The sequence below is a fragment of the Cynocephalus volans genome, chromosome 7 (genome assembly GCF_027409185.1).
Source record: "Cynocephalus volans isolate mCynVol1 chromosome 7, mCynVol1.pri, whole genome shotgun sequence".
Classification (NCBI taxonomy): domain Eukaryota; kingdom Metazoa; phylum Chordata; class Mammalia; order Dermoptera; family Cynocephalidae; genus Cynocephalus; species Cynocephalus volans.
Genome location: NC_084466.1, coordinates 278,705 through 296,405, shown reverse-complemented (window position 1 = coordinate 296,405; position 17,701 = coordinate 278,705). Strand labels below are relative to the sequence as shown.

At 40.9% G+C, this 17,701-nt stretch overlaps 1 protein-coding gene across 1 annotated transcript; it reads left to right on the top strand.

Annotated features, from left to right (window-relative positions):
• Positions 1-11,108, top strand: CHAMP1 (chromosome alignment maintaining phosphoprotein 1). The gene is made up of 3 exons (XM_063102509.1): positions 1-108; positions 4,100-4,234; positions 7,416-11,108. Exon 3 carries the CDS (start codon positions 7,470-7,472, stop codon positions 9,906-9,908), a length of 2,439 nt encoding a protein of 812 aa, XP_062958579.1. The 5' UTR covers positions 1-108; positions 4,100-4,234; positions 7,416-7,469; the 3' UTR covers positions 9,909-11,108.
• Positions 11,109-17,701: the final 6,593 nt, after the last annotated feature.

Genomic DNA, 17,701 nt, shown 5'->3' with positions numbered 1-17,701 from the left:
GGCGGGAGCCGAGTGCTGTGTCCGTCGCCATTCCGCAGGCCGTCGCGCTCGCGACCCGGGCCCTTCGCGCCGTCCTGGGACCCCGGACTCCGCCCGCGGCCGGGACCGGTGAGGAGCGGGCGACGGGGGGGCGGGTGAGGGCCGGGCTGGCTGCCGACCTGGGGGCCGGCTCGCGGAGCCGCGGCGGGGGAGGGCCTGCGCCGGCCACTCGCGTGCTCCGGTGGGCAGCGCCTTTGTGCGGAGCGAAGAGGTGGCGGCGCGCGGCCAGGGAGCCCCGGGAGCTGGGCCCACCAGCGGGAGCGCTTTCCCGCTGTGCCCCGGCCTCCCTCGGCCCCGCCGTTGTTACCGCAGAATGGGGACAGGTTTTTAAGGCGTACGCCTGGCTCGGGGTGACGTTCCAGAACGTTCAGGCGCTCTTGCAGCTCAGTAGGAAGCGACCCCGGTCACAGTGGGCCGGGGATGGGATGGCTGCTCTTCCGAAGACGACGTGCAGACGGCCGTGAGCGCACGGAGAGATCCTCGGTGCCCCTGGCCGCCGGGAAAATGTAATCGCGCCGCAGCGAGATGCCACCTCCCGCCTGCTGGGGTGGATGTTAACAAAAGATGGGGACAGCGGGCGTTGGCGGAGATGCGGGGACCTGGCGCATTGGTGGGCAGCGTGGGCCGCGCAGCCGTTGAGAAAGCTCGGGGGTCCTCGGAAACTGGGCGGGGAGCGTGTGACCCGCGGGGACTCGGAGGGGGAGCGTGTGACCCGTGGGGACTCGTCCGCGTGTGTTCCGGGCGGTGGCATTCACGGTCTCGGGTCTGTCGGCAGGTGACCGGGGGCGGGCTGTGGGGTCTGCATACAGTGGAGCCCACTCACCGTAAAGACGAGTGAAGGAAGTTCTGATGCGCGCTCAAGTGTAGACGAACCGCGTTCACAGGAGGTTCAGTGCAGTGAGACGCGGCGGGACGAACACTAGGATTCCACCCAGAGTCGGAAAGTAGAAGGGAGGTTAACGTGGCTCAGAGGGGAACGGGGTCGCTGTCTAAGGGGTACACCGTTTCTGTTTGCGGTGCTGTAAAAGTTCTGGAAGTGGGTGGGAGCAACGGTTGCACAGCATTTTGAGTGCACTTTATGTCACCAAATTGTGCTTTAAAAAATAATGTGGTAAGTTTTATGTTCTATTTTACCACACCTAAAAAAATTTATACGAAAGGGTGAAATTACAGAAACAATAAAAAGATAAGTGGTGGTAAGGAGCCCAGGGAATTTTTAGAGCAGTGAAATTATTCCGTACGACTGATAACGTTTGTCAAAACCCATGGAACTGTACAACATGAAGAGTGACCCCTCATGAAAACCATGGACTTAAGAATAATAAGCCGATTCTAGTTTATATGGTAACAAATGTCCTACGTTAATATAAGATGTTAATAGTAGGAGAATGGGGGTGAAGTGGAAGGAAGTATATGGGGATTCTTTGTACTTTCCGTTCAATTTTTTTTTTGCATGTAAAACTACTCGAAAAGTAAGTTTACTGATCTTTTTAAAAATCGGCTAGAGGTAAAGGACAACGCTAGTATGTGTACAGACTAATAGAACCCAATTAGCTTTAAACATGCTCCACATATTGAATTTTAATTTAAAAAGCTATACATCAAAATGTATTTTAAAAGACAGTTAATGCTGTTAGACTTCAGGGAAGAAATTGGATAGGAAATAGGTGTGATACCATATGGCATTGGAGAGTACTGGGTGTTGGGCTGGCAGAGCACCAGTGATTAGAAGTTATGTTTTTTAGAGACAAGGTGCAGTCTGTGGAGGCGAAAAGTAGAATGAGATAAATTTTTATTAATCTTGACAATTTGGGGTTTCTTTTGTAATTAGGGTTAGGAACTCTGAAATTTAGATGAGAATGTTGCTAGAATCTTAGAGCTGGAAAGAGAATCTCAGCTCACTTCTCCCTAGAAGCTGGATTCTGGACTCAATTCTGTTAACATTCCCTGTGTGTTACAACAGAGATCGAGAATCAGGAAACTGGGGTCTTCTGTTGCTCCCTCAGCATCAGTTTTCTCACTTGTAAAATGAAGAACTCAGGTCCTTTGAGGACCCTTCTAGTCTTACACTGACATTGACTTCTAATTATTGAATTTATCAGAACAAGTTGCCTGATAAAGCAACTTGTTCTAGTTCATGATGGAGTTGTTTACTGAGCACATACTATAAACTATATTGAGCTGAAAACTGCTTTCCTGCTGGCTTCCACTTGTTGCTTCTAGGACAGCTTAGCCATAATTCTTCCCCCTTTGAAGTTAAATGTCTGTACCCATAAATGATGTGTTTTTTAAGACTGCCTGCCATCCTGGTTGCTTTCTTTTGTATGTTCCCTAGTTTGTTAGAGACTTTCTTAAAGTGTACTTTGTGCCCAGAGCTGGGTACTGATCTATTGGGACACTGTGCTCAGTGTAGAATATTGGATATGGTTCTCTGTAGGCTTGTATTTATGCAGTTGATATGTGGGTTCTAAATGATTGATAAGTTTTATCGTGTTGATTTTAGACCATTATACTGGCTTTTTAAGGTCTTGCTAGATTCCACTGTGTTAGTTTGATCTTGATATACTAGAAAGAACCTGGACATATTGCAAAGCTTTATTCAGTCCTTTGTCAGATGCTGGCCATTTGTCTGATCTTGGACTAGCTATTTAATGTCAGGCTTGAGTTTCCTCACCTATTAATCGAGCTTTTAAAGTAGATAGTCTCCGACGACTTCTCCTGTGCCTAAATCCTATGACTGAGACTAGATGGTAGCTTAGGTATCCTCTGTTTTCAAAATCCTTCTAATCTAAGTTTGGAATCTCCAGTCTGAATGAAAGAATTGAACAGATATTTTCTGAGCACATTCTGTATGCCAGGGATGTGCAAGAGTGAATAAATGGATAGACCCTACTCTCTGAGGGCCCACGACCTGGTATGGAGTCAGGCTGTAGTGTAGTGCCAAGGGTGACTGCTACACTGGAAATATACATACACCTGGAGTCCAAGGAAGAAAGGGAGGGAGTGGGGAATTGGCCAGTACTTAAAAAGATGCCCTGCTTGAAGAATGGAGCTGATGGCCTGGTGTCAAGATGGGGTGTGTAAAGGAGAGGAAGTATCTTGTGCAAAGGCCCAGAAGCTTGAAGAGTTGTGGGTCAGTACTCTGAGAACACAGTCTGGTCAGGGGCTAGACTGTGAAGTGCTTTATATGCCAGTGTTCAGATTTTGTGTCATAGGTGTCAGGGAGATTTTGAGGAATTGTGAGCAAGCAAGTCTCATTAGACTTCTGTGTTCGGAGGACACCTTTGGTAGCAGTATGACGAGTGGGTTGGAAGGAAGGGATACTAGCGATGGGGAGGTCAGATGTCAGAATGGAAGCAATGACAAGGCTTAGGGAATAGAGGACAGGGCAGATGAACGTGCTGGAACTTACCAGAAATGTGTTGTGAGCTGTCATCTAGTTTGTGAATGGCCAATTTGTCCTGTTCTGTTCTTGTCAAAAAACTTACCCAGACTTTGAAATGCATGTGGGAAGAGAAGCCAGTCACTGAAGCAGACCTGTCCATTCCTCCTTGGTGTCAGAACCCCCATCCTGCCTCCTCCTAGAGTCCTCTTCCTTTTCTGCCCCTTGGTCCTATTTGTGTCATCTTTTCCTCCCCTACATGTTAACTTGCTACCCTGCTGTGTAATATCAATAATTAACAACGTCAGCTGCTATTTGGTCTGTAGTCACATGAGTAGTCTTCTGAGTGCTCATCAGAGAAGTAAAAATGTGGGTCACTGTCCCCCAAGACTATGTAAGCTGAGGTTAGATGGTGGGTTTGAGAAAAGTTTGGTTATATGCGTGGGCATAATTCCATAGGGGATTATTAAACTGAAATTAGACAGGGATGGTGTCATGGGTGGCATCTACTTCAGTATTTGGTGTTGTTGCATTAAAGTGAGTGTCCAGGTTTATTGGATTGGATCCCTCTCACTTTTGGAGGAGGCAGGATGGTGAGAGAAAAATATGCAGAATTGTTTCGTAGGAGTACAGATGATCAGAGAAATAACTGATCACCTTTCCTTTGCTTTTTTTCAGGTTCAACTTCTTGTCTGTGTTCTGCTTCATGTACTGTATGAAGATGGTGTTTTAGATTTCTGTGCTTTAGTCAAAAAGCCATGTAGACTGCCTGCCCTTTGAAGACCACTTTTCATGTGTCTAGTAAGACAGATGGTAAGTCTCTTAGGGAAGAGCATGTTGGTCTTTGTTTCTTCCCTGCTCTAGATGGTTTTGTTCTCGATTTATAAAGTGTTATTCCACTTGCATTTCTTTGCATAGGTTTTTTGTTTGCTTTTAATATTTCTCATTTTTTAATGTTTAGGAGAGTATTTTTTGATGACAAAATTTTTGGAAAGCACTTGGAGTTCTTGAGGGAAAACTCTATAAAAGCGTACACACTCATATATATAGTAATGTTATGAATGAGTACTAAATACACATATCTGTGATAGAATTTGGGATATGAAAAGTGGATTCTGTAGCATTCTTTTAAAAAATTTTTTTTAAGTGAGTTTATTAGAGTATGATAATGAGGCTTGGTAGTAGGCAGTCGTCGCAAACTTTGAGATTGGCCAGGAGAGTTGGTGGTAGGGAAGAAAGAAAAGAAAACTTTGGAGGGGCAGTTGGGAGAGATAGAAATCCCATGTGTAAGTCTGATTCAGACCCAGCAAGGCTGAGCTCTTAATCTCTATTACAGTGTCTGTGTAATTTATAGCATAATGCCTCTTTAGTATGGGCCTTCCTTGGCTGTTCGTTATTGCCACTTATGGCCAGATGGGGTTATTGAGACACATCTTTCTGAGGTGGATGGTTAACCCATTACTTTTACACGTTTTCTTCATTATGCTTGTAAGTTAAAGATCATTTTTAGAGATTTTTTCTTCAGTACTAAATTATTATATTTTTCTTTTTTTTATAGTCCTTCTATAAATACATTTTCTAAAGGACAGGATAGCTGCTGGGTAATTTGGAAGGAGTTAATACTTTCTGAAGAAAAACATTTGTTTTCTTAACACTCTATCATCCTTTTAGCTTTAGAACAAAAAAAATGATATGCCACTGATACAGGAGATAGGAAAAATATTGTCAGTAATAATATCTTTAAAAATAGAAGTTATCAAAATTGGAAATGTTATTAAATTTTGTAAATTAATGTTTTTGAAATTAATAAAGGGAGACCTTGTGATTATAAGTGTATCTAATCTATACTGTTGTTTGAGGAGTGGTAGCACGGAATCAATATATCTTTACCCTGCCGTTACCATCAGCACAGAGCACATTGCATGTTTTCAGTAGTGGCTGGTACTTTTGGTACATGATGGAGCATAATTTAATGAGAATAGACTTTGTGATCCATTTGGTGAGTAAACTCACTGTGTGTGTTAGCTACAGAATCTATTTTAGCAGTTGTTGGATCTCATTCTGAGAATAGCATACTAGAAAAGGAAGATGGAAGTGGTGGAAAATAGAGGTGGAAACGGTGAAGAATGGAAGAGAGTCATATACACAAAATTTAGTAAATGCTAAGTGGAGCATTACACATCAGTGAAGAAAAGGGTAATGCAGTCAGTGTTGTTGAGACAGCTGATTCCAAATGAAAAAACAGGCTGGATCTCTGCCTCCATATATAGTAGATGGATTTAAGATGCAAATGTGAAAAAAGAATGAAATCATCAAAAATCAGGAAAAACCATTAGGTGATTTGAATAAAAGTGAAGTAGGAAAGCAAAATTTAAACATCATGAGGAAACCATCTTAAGTTTTTATGTAAATCAATTGTGTGTGTTAAAAAAATTACCATAAAAATAGTTGAGATGAATGATAAACTGGGAAAATATTTTCAGGAAAAGGGCTGACTTCTTTTACATATACAGAGACTGTTTACAAATCATTAAGGAAAATGAACCAACACTTCATAGGAAAATAGATATATTGCTAATAAGGGAATATGTTCAGTCTTTCTCATTAAAGGAAATCACATGAAAACAATAGTGAGATGCCACTTTTCACCTAAGTAGGGGCATGGATTAGGTGTTTAATTATACTGTGTTGAGGAGGAAGTTGGGCAGATTGTCCCTAATACACACTGTTGGTATATACAAGTACTACAACTTTTTGAGAGTTTGGTAAAATGTATCAGTTTTAAATGCAGATGGACTTTGAGTCAGGTAATTCAGCTCTGGGAATTTTCCCTGCAGAAATACTCTTACATGCAAAGATAGGTGCAAGGAAATTCAGTGCTTACACTGTATGTTGCGAAAATGTCCCAGACAGATTCTTAAATGAAAGCAAGTTGCCCAATAATATGTTTAATATCATCCCATCCATATAAAACATGTGTGGGGATTTGTAATTGCCTAGAACATTTCTCCAGTGACACCTAAGTACAGTGGCTACCCCTGGGAGTGATACTGTATCTTGTACTATGTGGAATGAGTGTGTTCTTAACTATGAGCTTCTTTTACTTTTACCACCTAAGAAGACTAGTTAAAATTTTTAAAAGTCATCTTTCGTGGCAACTAAGTTCCAGCTCAAAGGGTATCCTCTCTCCGAATTGCTCTTAGCTTGATTCACTCATCACATCATTCGAGATCTCTGATGGAATGTTCTATTCAGAGAGATCTTACTTGACAGCCTCTCTACATTGCTGTCTACACTCTTGTTTCCCAACTAATGTAAGTGCCATATTGCAAGGTACTTCTTTAAACCTAGTTGCCTAGAACAGCAAAGGACACAAAATGATTCGTTTATTAAATAAATGAATAAAATATATTAGGGTGGATAAAACATTACTAGATATGTTGACATTAAATCAAGCCAGCATCGGGTTAAAAAAAGAAAAAAATCCATCATTTTATAGCTAGATTTAAATTGCTTTCTGAAAAGAAATTTAAAGTTTCTTGCTCAGCCTTAGATATCCTAGATTTAATTTTGATATGTACTCATCTTTGTGTATTGATGACTTATTGATTCAGAGTTAGAGAGTCAAAGTACAAAGCATATATAGTAGGTAATTCTGGGATCAGGCTCAAGTCACTGATAGTCCTATAACCTGGACCAGAGAGATTAAGTCATTCCATTTCTCTGAACCTCAGTTTCTTCTCTGTAAATGAAGATAATACCTGATTCATATTGTTAGGATTAAATGAGATAATGTAGAACTCCAAGCAAAGTGCCTGAGAATGAGTTAAAAATTAGTTCTGTATCTCCTTTCTCTTCAAAATCTTTATACAGATATTATCTAATAAAGCATACACCAAGCAGGCTTAAAATTATGCCCTTTTAGAATGGACGAGGGCAGCATTTTATTGAAAATTGTGTTCCAAAAAAATAATGTATTTCTTCTTTATTGCAGCAATATTGAAAGTTTCCAGAGAATATAATTGTGTGTGTGGTAGCAGAAAGAAGAATGGAAGTATTCCAGGAAGTTCGTAAACCATCAGCACGTTTGGAGTGTGATCACTGCAGTTTCAGAGGCACAGATTATGAAAATGTACAAATCCATATGGGTAGCATACATCCAGAATTTTGTGACGAAATGGATGCTGGTGGATTAGGTAAAATGATATTTTACCAGAAAAGTGCAAAGCTATTTCATTGCCATAAATGCTTCTTCACCAGCAAGATGTACTCTAATGTATACTACCACATCACGTCCAAACATGCAGCCCCAGAGAAATGGAATGATAAACCAAAAAATCAGGTGAACAAAGAAACAGATCTTGTGAAAAACCCTCCTCTTCCTGAACACCAGAAAATGCCCTCTGATTCAGCAGAACTCCTGAAACCCATACCTGCCCTTTCCATTGAAACACAGAAACTTGGTCCAGTTTTGTCTCCAGAATCACCAAAACCTACTCCTCTTATTCCCCTGGAAGCTCAGAAACCTGGCCCTGTTTCTCCTGAGGTACAGACACCTCCTCTTCCTTCTCCTGAGCCTTCAAAATCTGCCCCTATTTCTTCTCCTGAACTTCCAAAACCAGTTCCTGTTTCTGAATCTCAGAAACCTGTCCCTGTTCCTTCTCCAGAACAACAGAAACTTTCCTCTGTGTCTCCTGAGCCAATAAAGTCTACTCTAATTAATCCTAAATCCCAGAAACATTCTCATTTCACAGAAACACTGGGGCCACCTTCAGCCTCATCTCCGGAGTCACCAGTTTTAGCTGCTTCCCCTGAACCTTGGGGGCCATCCCCAACTGCATCTCCAGAATCTCGGAAGCCAGCCCAGACTACCTCCCCTGAGCCAAGGAAACCATCCCCATCGGAGTCTCCTGAACCTTGGAAGCCATTTCCTGCTGTCTCCCCAGAGCCTAGGAGACCAGCCCCAGCTGTGTCACCAGGATCCTGGAAGCCAGGGCCACCTGGGTCCCCTAGGCCTTGGAAGTCCAGTCCTTCAGCATCATCTGGACCTTGGAAGCCAGCTAAACCTGCTCCATCGGTGTCTCCTGGGCCTTGGAAACCAATTCCTTCTTTATCACCCGGACCTTGGAAACCAGCTCCATCTGTGTCCCCTGCATCCTGGAAGTCTTCATCAGTCTCACCTGGTTCCTGGAAATCTACCCCTGCGTCTCCTGAGTCATGGAAGTCTGGCCCACCAGAACTCCGAAAGACAGCTCCCACCTTGTCACCTGAACATTGGAAGGCAGTTCCCCCAGTGTCTCCTGAGCTTCGCAAACCAGGCCCACCACTGTCCCCAGAGATCCGTAGTCCAGCGGGATCTCCAGAGCTCAGAAAACCCTCAGGGTCACCAGACCTTTGGAAATTTTCTTCTGATCAGCGGAAAACTTCTCCTGCTTCACTTGATTTTCCTGAGTCCCAGAAAAGTTCCTGTGGTGGTTCTCCGGATCTCTGGAAGTCTTCCTTTTTTATTGATCCTCAGAAACCTACTGTCTTCCCTGAGACCCGGAAGCCAGGTCCTTCTGGGCCATCTGAGTCCCCCAAATCAGCCTCGGATATCTGGAAGCCTGTCCTCTCTATCGATACTGAGTCTAGAAAACCTCTGTTTCCTGAGCCTACCAAAACAGCCCCTCCTGTTTCTCCTGAACCACGAAAACGTGCTCTTTTTCCGGAGCCCCGGAGGCATACCCTTTTCCCCGAACTTCCCAAATCTTCTATATTCTCAGAATCTCAAAAGGCAGTTGAGCTTGGTGATGAACTACAAATAGATGCTGTAGATGATCAAAAGTGTGACATTTTGGTTCAGGAAGAACTTCTAGCTACACCTAAGAAACTCTTAGAAGACACTTTATTTCCTTCAAAGAAGCCCAAGAGGGATAACCAAGAAAACTCGGATGCTGAGCTCAGTAGTAGTGAGTACCTAAAAACAGATCTGGATGCAGTAGATGTTAAGGGCCAGGAATCGAGCAGTGATCAAGAACAGGTTGATGTGGAGTCTGTTGATTTTAGCAAAGAGAACAAAATGGACATGGCTAGTCCAGAGCAGTCCAAAAATGTACTTCAGTTCACTGAAGAAAAGGAGGCTTTTATTTCTGAAGAGGAGATTGCGAAATATATGAAGCGTGGAAAAGGAAAGTATTATTGCAAAATTTGTTGCTGTCGTGCCATGAAAAAAGGTGCTGTTTTGCATCATTTGGTTAATAAGCATAATGTCCATAGTCCTTACAAATGCACAATTTGTGGAAAGGCTTTTCTTTTGGAATCTCTCCTTAAAAATCATGTAGCAGCACATGGGCAAAGTTTACTTAAATGTCCGCGTTGTAATTTTGAGTCAAATTTCCCAAGAGGCTTTAAGAAACATTTAACCCATTGTCAAAGCCGACATAACGAAGAAGCAAATAAAAAGCTAATGGAAACTCTTGAACCGCCACTGGAGGAGCAGCAGATTTGATGTGTAAACACCGTGTGAGTATTTGCTCTAAAAATTTTTGTTGAAACCATTCTTTGAACGTGCAGTGTATTGAATGGTCTGGTTGGATCGGTAGATGATATGTACTGTGTACTGTGTTTAATTATCTCGGTAGTGTTAAAAACAATAAGCATTTGGTTATTTTTCATGGTCTCTGTTTATGTCGCTATCTTGTAAATCAATAAATTCCTACTGTTATTCCAGATGGATAAAACTTCTCACTTCTTTTAAATATATTTGAATGATAATACAAAGGGATAGACATTCCATTTAATAATCAAGAACAGGTTATACTCAAAACATCTAGTTAAAATGTATTTTTGTGTGTGTGAAACTAATTTCAGACAATAGAAATCATTAGTTGGAATGTTTAAGAATTAGGCATGAAAAATAAATTTGAGATTTTGCTCCCTTTCCTTAAGGTGTATTTTGAGATCATAAGAGTTATTTTCTATTTGTGTAAAATTAGTTTATAAATCTTGAGCAGTTTCTTGATGTTTATTAGCTTTTATGTCATGGAAAGTTAGAGTCTCAGGGTTGCTGATTTTCTGCTAATGGGGAAAATTGAGTAAGTTTTTAAAATAGTGTGCAGCCTTCTCCTACAGGAGACTAAGAGAAAGATAAGTATGATTGCAAGTCTTTCTTTTTCTTTTTTTTTTTTTTTTGTCTTTTTCGTGACTGGCACTCAGCCAGTGAGTGCACCGGCCAGTCCTATATAGGATCCGAACCCGCGGCGGAAGCGTCGCAGCGCTCCCAGCGCCGCACTCTACCAAGTGCGCCACGGGCTCGGCCCTAGTCTTTCTTGTCTTCAGTTGTTTCCTGTGGAGTCTTCCATTGTACTCTAAGATCTGGCATTTCACTTCCCTGCCAGCTCACCTTAATTGCCAAATGTGTTAGAGGAGCTTGTATCTCCTACTCCTGGGCCTTACACATCGCCTGTTGGGGCTTAAGACCAGGGTAATGAGTAGGAACTGAAAGTCTTCCAGATTCACAATAGAAAATTTTATGAATAGACATTGCTGTTTGAGAAATACATCAATTTTGTTTTTCACAGTTCTGTTACTATTAATACCTTGTACCTGTTCATGGATTATTTTATTCTGAAATATTTTGCCAAATGTGTGTCAACTAAATTAAAAACAAAGGCTTTCATGTCAGCAGTGTCTTTGTGTATGGGTTTTTTTTTTTTAATGTAATTTTCATTGTATATCCAAATTCCATTATGTTTTCCTATTTCCACTTGGTTTCAACATATGAAGGTACTTCAAAAAGTTTGGGGAAAAAATGGAATTAAAAGATAATACAAATCTTTCCATGAACTTTTGAAGACCCCTCTTACTAGTTTTCATATCTGAAGTAACATTTCCTAAGCTCTGTTTTCTCTTATTTCTATGGTCAAGTAAGTTGGGGAAAAACTGTGTACTAGGGACTCCATGTTGCAAAAATCTCATCTGTGCATGTTAGCATATTAAAAGTTGTTTAAACACAGTTGTTGCCTGTCCTGCCTCCCTCATTTAAACAGTGTGAGGCATTTAGTGTCACAGAAGATTCTTGTGTGTAGCCAGGATTGAGTTACTGGATTTAATTTAGCTGTTCCTGGGTATTCTTGAGCAAGCAACAGTTTGTTCACAGGCATCCCTGTTACACCAGTTGGGAAGACTTGATATTTACATGATGCTGGGTGAGGTCTTAGGAACTTCCTGTCTGTTCTTCAGTGAGCACAGGCAGGCAGTGAAAGCACTAGGAGTCGCTGCTGCTGTGGCACCTTGAGAATGAGCTTCTTCCAGTTTGGGAGTTTCCTTCTAGGCAACGATGCCAACAGGTAGGACAGGTAAGATATCTTGGATATACAGTTGTCCTGTCATCTATATTGACTGATTGAAATTATTGATGAAAAAATGAAAAGGGTCAGCAGCATCCAGAGACCCTCCTGAGGTCTGCGGTCTCAAATCAACCCGGCCACAGTTTTGTATTTGTTTTTGTTTTGTTTTTTGTGACTGGTAAGGGGATTGGAACCCTTGGCTTGGTGTCACCCGTGCCGTACTCAGCCAGTGAGCGCACTGGCCATCCCTATATAGGATCCGAACCTGCGGCCTCAGCACTCCCAGCACCACACTTTCCCAAGTGAGCTACTGGTTCGGCCCCCCCGGCCACAGTTTCATTTCCTTTTTGGTGCAGACCTTTCAGTCCATCCTAGTTCTTTGCTCCAGGTAGAGCCAACTAGATCACATGACTTGCTATCAGACATGGGGTTTTTCGTAATATGTAGGGTGAGTTTATTTGCCAGGGTAAGTGGTGATGCTTGTGTAGTTTTGGCCTGAAGGCCTTAACCCTAGTGGGTTAAACCACTGTGTTCTTGGCTCACTTCCCTTGTGGATTTTCACTTTTTTCTCCTTTCCTGTAAGATCAGAGTGAGCTGTGCCATTTTTTTTTTTTTCTTAACATAGTTTTATTTATTTATTTATTTTACTTTATCAATCTACAGTGTAGTTGATTTTCATGTCCCTTTAACAATTCCTCCTTCCCCTCCTTCCTTTCCCCCTCCCCCTCATCAACATCATATCTGTTTACTTGTCTTAACGAGTTCAAGGAATTGTTGTGATTGCTGTGTCTTCTCCCCACGCCTGCCCATTTATTTGTTTGTATTTATTTTTAGCTCCCACATATAAGTGAGACATGGAGTATTTCTCTTTTTGTGCCTGGCTTATATCACTTAATATAATTTTCTCAGTCCATCCATGTTGCTGTGAATGGTAGTATTACTTTTTTTTTTTTTTTTTTACAGCAGAGAAGTATTCCATTGTGTGGATATACCACATTTTCCTTATCCACTCGTCCAATGATGGGCATTTGGTCTGGTTCCAACTGTTGGCTATTGTAAATAGTGCTGCAGTAAACATGGGAGTACAGGTATCCCTTCAAAATGATGATTTCCATTCCTCTGGTACCCAGCAGTGGAATGCCTTGATCATATTGTAGATCTATCTATAATTGTTTGAGGAACGTCCATACCATTTTCCTTAAAGGCTGCACCATTTTGCAGTCCCACCAACAGTGTATGAGCGTTCCTTTTTCTCTATAACCTCGCCAGCATTTATCACTCTCAGTCTTCTGGATATTAGCCATCCTGACTGGGGTGAGATGGTATCTCAAAGTGGTTTTGATTTGCATTTCCCAGATGGTGAGTGATGTTGAGCATTTTTTCATGTGTCTGTTGGTCATTTGTATGTCTTCCTTTGAGAAATGTCTATTCAGCTCCTTTGCCCATTTTTTAATTGGGTTACTTGTTTTTTTACTTTTAAGTTGTTTGAGTTCCTTGTATATTCTTTGTCAGATGTATATTTTGCAAATATTTCTCCCACACTGTTGGTTGTTTTTTTGCTCTGTTAAGTGTTTCTTTTGTTGTACAGAAGCTTTTTGGTTTGATATAATCCCATTTGTTTATTTTCCCGTTGATTGCCTGTGCTTTTGGGGTCGTATTTATGAAGCCTGTACCCAGACCTATTTCCTGGAGTGTCCCCTATGTTTTCTTTAAGGAGTTTTATTGTTTCACATTGTATATTTAATGCTTTAATCCATTTTGGGTTGACATTTCTTTAGAACTTGACAACTTCTTTTAATTTAACCTTGATAACTTTGTCTTCTCTACAACAGCATGTCTCCAATCAATATGACCAACTCAGTACATTTTCATTTCCTTTCTCTGTAATTATGACTTTTTAATGAATCCTCAATTCAATGATTTTACATAATACAAAATGGAATAAAAAATGATATCATCTTTTACTCCACATCTGTGGACGTGATGCCATTATATTTTAGGTAAGCAGTTTATGATTCATTTTATGTGAATTGTGGCATATCCATAGCAGATACTGCTTTCGTTTTAAGTATTGGTGTGGATTCTGTGACTGTCTTAGATGAAGACAGAAGGATGCTTACCAAATGAGATCTGCAAGCGTCACACAACAGGGTTTCTAAGTTGAATTATTGCCCCGTATCTAAAAACCTGAAATTCTACCCTTTCTCAATCTAGCAGTTACTGCTCATGTGCAGTTTTTATCACATGGTATATTAGCTTCCTGTAGCTGTCACAAATTACCTGAAACTTAGTGGCCTAAAGCAGCAAATGTGTTAACTCACAGTTCTGTAGTTGTTCATTGGGCTGAAGTCCTGGTGTCACCCTGGCTGCATTCTTTCCTGGAGACTCTGGGAGGAAATCCATTCCCTTGCCCTTTCCAGCTCCTAGAGGCTTTTGGTTCCCTTCTTGCATCTTTAAAGCCAGCAGCACAGCATCTCTTCCTCTGACTCTCCTGCCTTCCTCTTCCACTTAAGGACAGTTGCGATTACACTGGGCCTACCCAGGTAAGTTCACTGGTTCAGATCACCGTACTGGCCAGCCACAAAAACAAACGAAGAAACAAAACACTAATTTTGCTATTTTAAAGTCCGCTGATTAAAAAAAAAAGTCTGCTGATTAGCAACCTTAATCCACCTTTGCCATGTGAACTGCCATATTCACAGGTTCTGGGATTGGGACCTAGACATTCTTGGTGGAGGGGTGAGGGGGTGGCATTATGCCTCCCACACCTGGACTTGAAAGTCAAGGTTTTCATTTCTCACCTTGGCCTCCTAGCAATCAAGCCATTTTTGGTAGGGTTAGGGTTAGGGGTTGCTAGGGTTAGGGTTAGGGATAGGGGTTGGAGTTAGGTTTGGGTTTCAGAATTCCTTGAAGATACATGCAAGTTCTACATGGTTGTGCGTTTGCTCACAAAGTTAAATTTTGTTCAAAGTGGTTAAACTGCTCTGTCTTTTTCTCAGAGATATGCAACAGTGTATTCTGCCATGTGTGCAAGGCCTTTCCAATGTGCTTTTCCCACAGTGCTGCAAAGCCGAACTCCTTGGAAAATGGGCCATAACAGCTCTCTGGAGTAGGGCCAGAAAGAAACAGTGGATGTTCTCTTACAAAAACCCTGAATCAGCAAGGAACCCATAAACAATATGCAGACTGACTCTGAAAATGGGCCATTTTATGTTCCCTAATGGAAGGATAGCTTGCTTGTTCACGGATTTATAGCAACAATGTGATGTCATCAAGTGATTTATGGCCAGAAGCCTCACAAGTATCAGTATACAGTGGGGAGGGGGAGGTGAAAACCCTATTCTCACCAAGAAGCTGGTCCCCACCCAAAGTTGTCTTTGCCTTAGGGTGGGGCAGATGTAGGAAAACCCAAGTTGTTAGTGTTACTGGGATGGGACAAGGGAGGTGAGGAATTACTGGAGCCATCCATCTTAGGAAAGGATTTGAGAAATATAAAATTAGTTTATTTAGAACATAAGAATGACGACTGCAGACTAAATCATCTCTCTAATTCTTGACTCATCCAGTGAGTAATGTTTGATGCTCCACAGTAAAGTGAGAATGATACCTACAAAGTCCAGACACACGTGTAGGGAACATTCATATTTCATGGGAAAAGGATATGGACAGTATGAGGTGATAATATAGAAGCATGGCCTTATTTTATTTTTAAATTTATATACAAATATTTACTCTTTGGTAGATCTAAAAATGTGACAAAAGTAAAAAGTCACATAACTGTCACCACAAGCAATAAACACAACACTTCCGTGATCTGGAAAAACTCCCTTTGCGGTTAACACCTCTCCTCACCCTCAATTCTTTGCAGTGTTCCTTCAGTTTTGCCTTTTCTAGAATGTCATTTATGTGCAGTCATAGTATATACCCTTTTAAAATTACATACTGTATGCATTTGAGATTAATCCCTATCATTGCATTGTTGCATTTTGTTGCTTTGCCCCCTACGGATTTGTCACCCCACTTCCCCTGGGTGACGGAGACACAAAGGATCACTCAAAACCCATTTCTTCTGAGCAGTGAGAGGCCATGAAGTGGTTAACTTCCCTTGGGAACGCTCAGGCAAGAGGCATCCCTTCCTTGGGAAATTAACCCCAAATTGGGGTTCTCTTCCTGCATTTATTTTTCAGAACAGGAAGTTACAGGAAGAGAAATAGGTGGGGTTTTGCTAAGCACAGTTTAACAAGCTTTAACAATAGAAGCTGGTAATATTCAGTGAAACAAGTCAGATGACATTCCATCAGGCAATAAAATGACTCACTAACAAAGGCCTAATTTAGTAAACATTCCTTCTCCCTCTAGCAGTTTTCCAGCAACTTAGATATCAATCAGTAACTAATCTGTCTTTGAGCCTGCAACCTTGCTGTGCCACAATTCTTATCTTGCAACAGAGACTCAATAGCCTGGGGAAAATTTCCTGTCCTTGCAAGGTCAATATTTGAAACTGCAAGGCTTTGGAAAGCCAGGCCCTGTGAGGTACATTTATTTTATGCATACTCCACATTGCATGCATCAATATTTCATGTATTTATCATAACTGAGTAATATTCCATTGTGTGGGTACATCACAGTCTGTTGATCTAATCATCATATAGAGTTCAACATTATATCTGATCTAATTGTGTGTAGAACAATACATTTATAAAATACAAATTATTTTCCAGAACAAATGGCATGTTTATAAAACTGACCATGTATTATAAATATCTAATGTCAATTTCATTCAGATCAATTTTTAATCAAACAATACAATAAAATAGGGAATGATATGTTTAAAAACATGTTGGGAACTAGAGGACATGTTTCTAAGTAATCATGGTTCAAATAAGAAATTTCTAATATAAAAAAATAGACAACAGTGGGATTTCATTTATTAAAGTAGTAAATAGATAATTGTGGTGCACTTATAAAATGGAGAAACATTAATCATCCAAATTAATAAATTAACTAGATCAGGTTACTCTTTTATAGGATTTGCAGGCCAACATATGAATTGAGGATATTATGTTGGTATTTACAAAATAACAAATTTTTACAAATTTTGTGTTACATTAAAAATGTAATAAAACTCGAGTTGTCTTTTTTTTTGGTAACAGGTCTACTAAGGAGAAAAATGCAACTACTTTTTTGAGAATACAGTTTCACTTAATTGGGGTTCAAAGTTAGTGTTTCCTACAACCAAGCTGATTGCAAATGTTCATACATAAAATACTTCCTTAGTGTGAAGGCTCTACAATAGCAGGTGGTGGGCCAGATTTTGACTACGGGCCATAACTTGCCAACCTCTGAGCTAGATCAGCATGACATGCAGTGTAAACACATCTTGTCAAAGGAAGCATACTTATTGGTGCCATTTATGTAAATTATTTTTTTAAAAATCAAAACAACATTATGGGTTTGGATATGCAGTATGAGTATAACAACATGGACAGGAAGGACATATATCAACTTCAGAACAGAATGCAATTTCTCAGGTTAAACTCGCGACTCCAACATTTCTATACTAGAATCCTCTTCTGGGCTCCAGATATAGACTCAAAAAACTGCTGGATATACTAACTAGGGTTGGCCACAGGAATTTTGAATTAAATGTATCCAAATATAAATGCAGCATTTTCTCTTCCCTACGTCTTACGCAGCTTCCCGACAAATTATTCTCGTACTCCATGTTGATTATCTTAATAAATTATACCACCATATTCTCAGTTGTTTTAGTGTCGTCTTTTCCTTTCCAAATATTACTGTTATCTCCCAAATTCAGGCTCTCCTCATCAGCATTCCCCACCTCTTCCCTCTTTCCTCTGTTGCCATCACTAAAGAAGCCTCACACCTTGTGTTCCTGAGAGAAAGCCTTTCAAAACCCAGATGTGGTCCTATCGTGCCATTTCTTCAGACT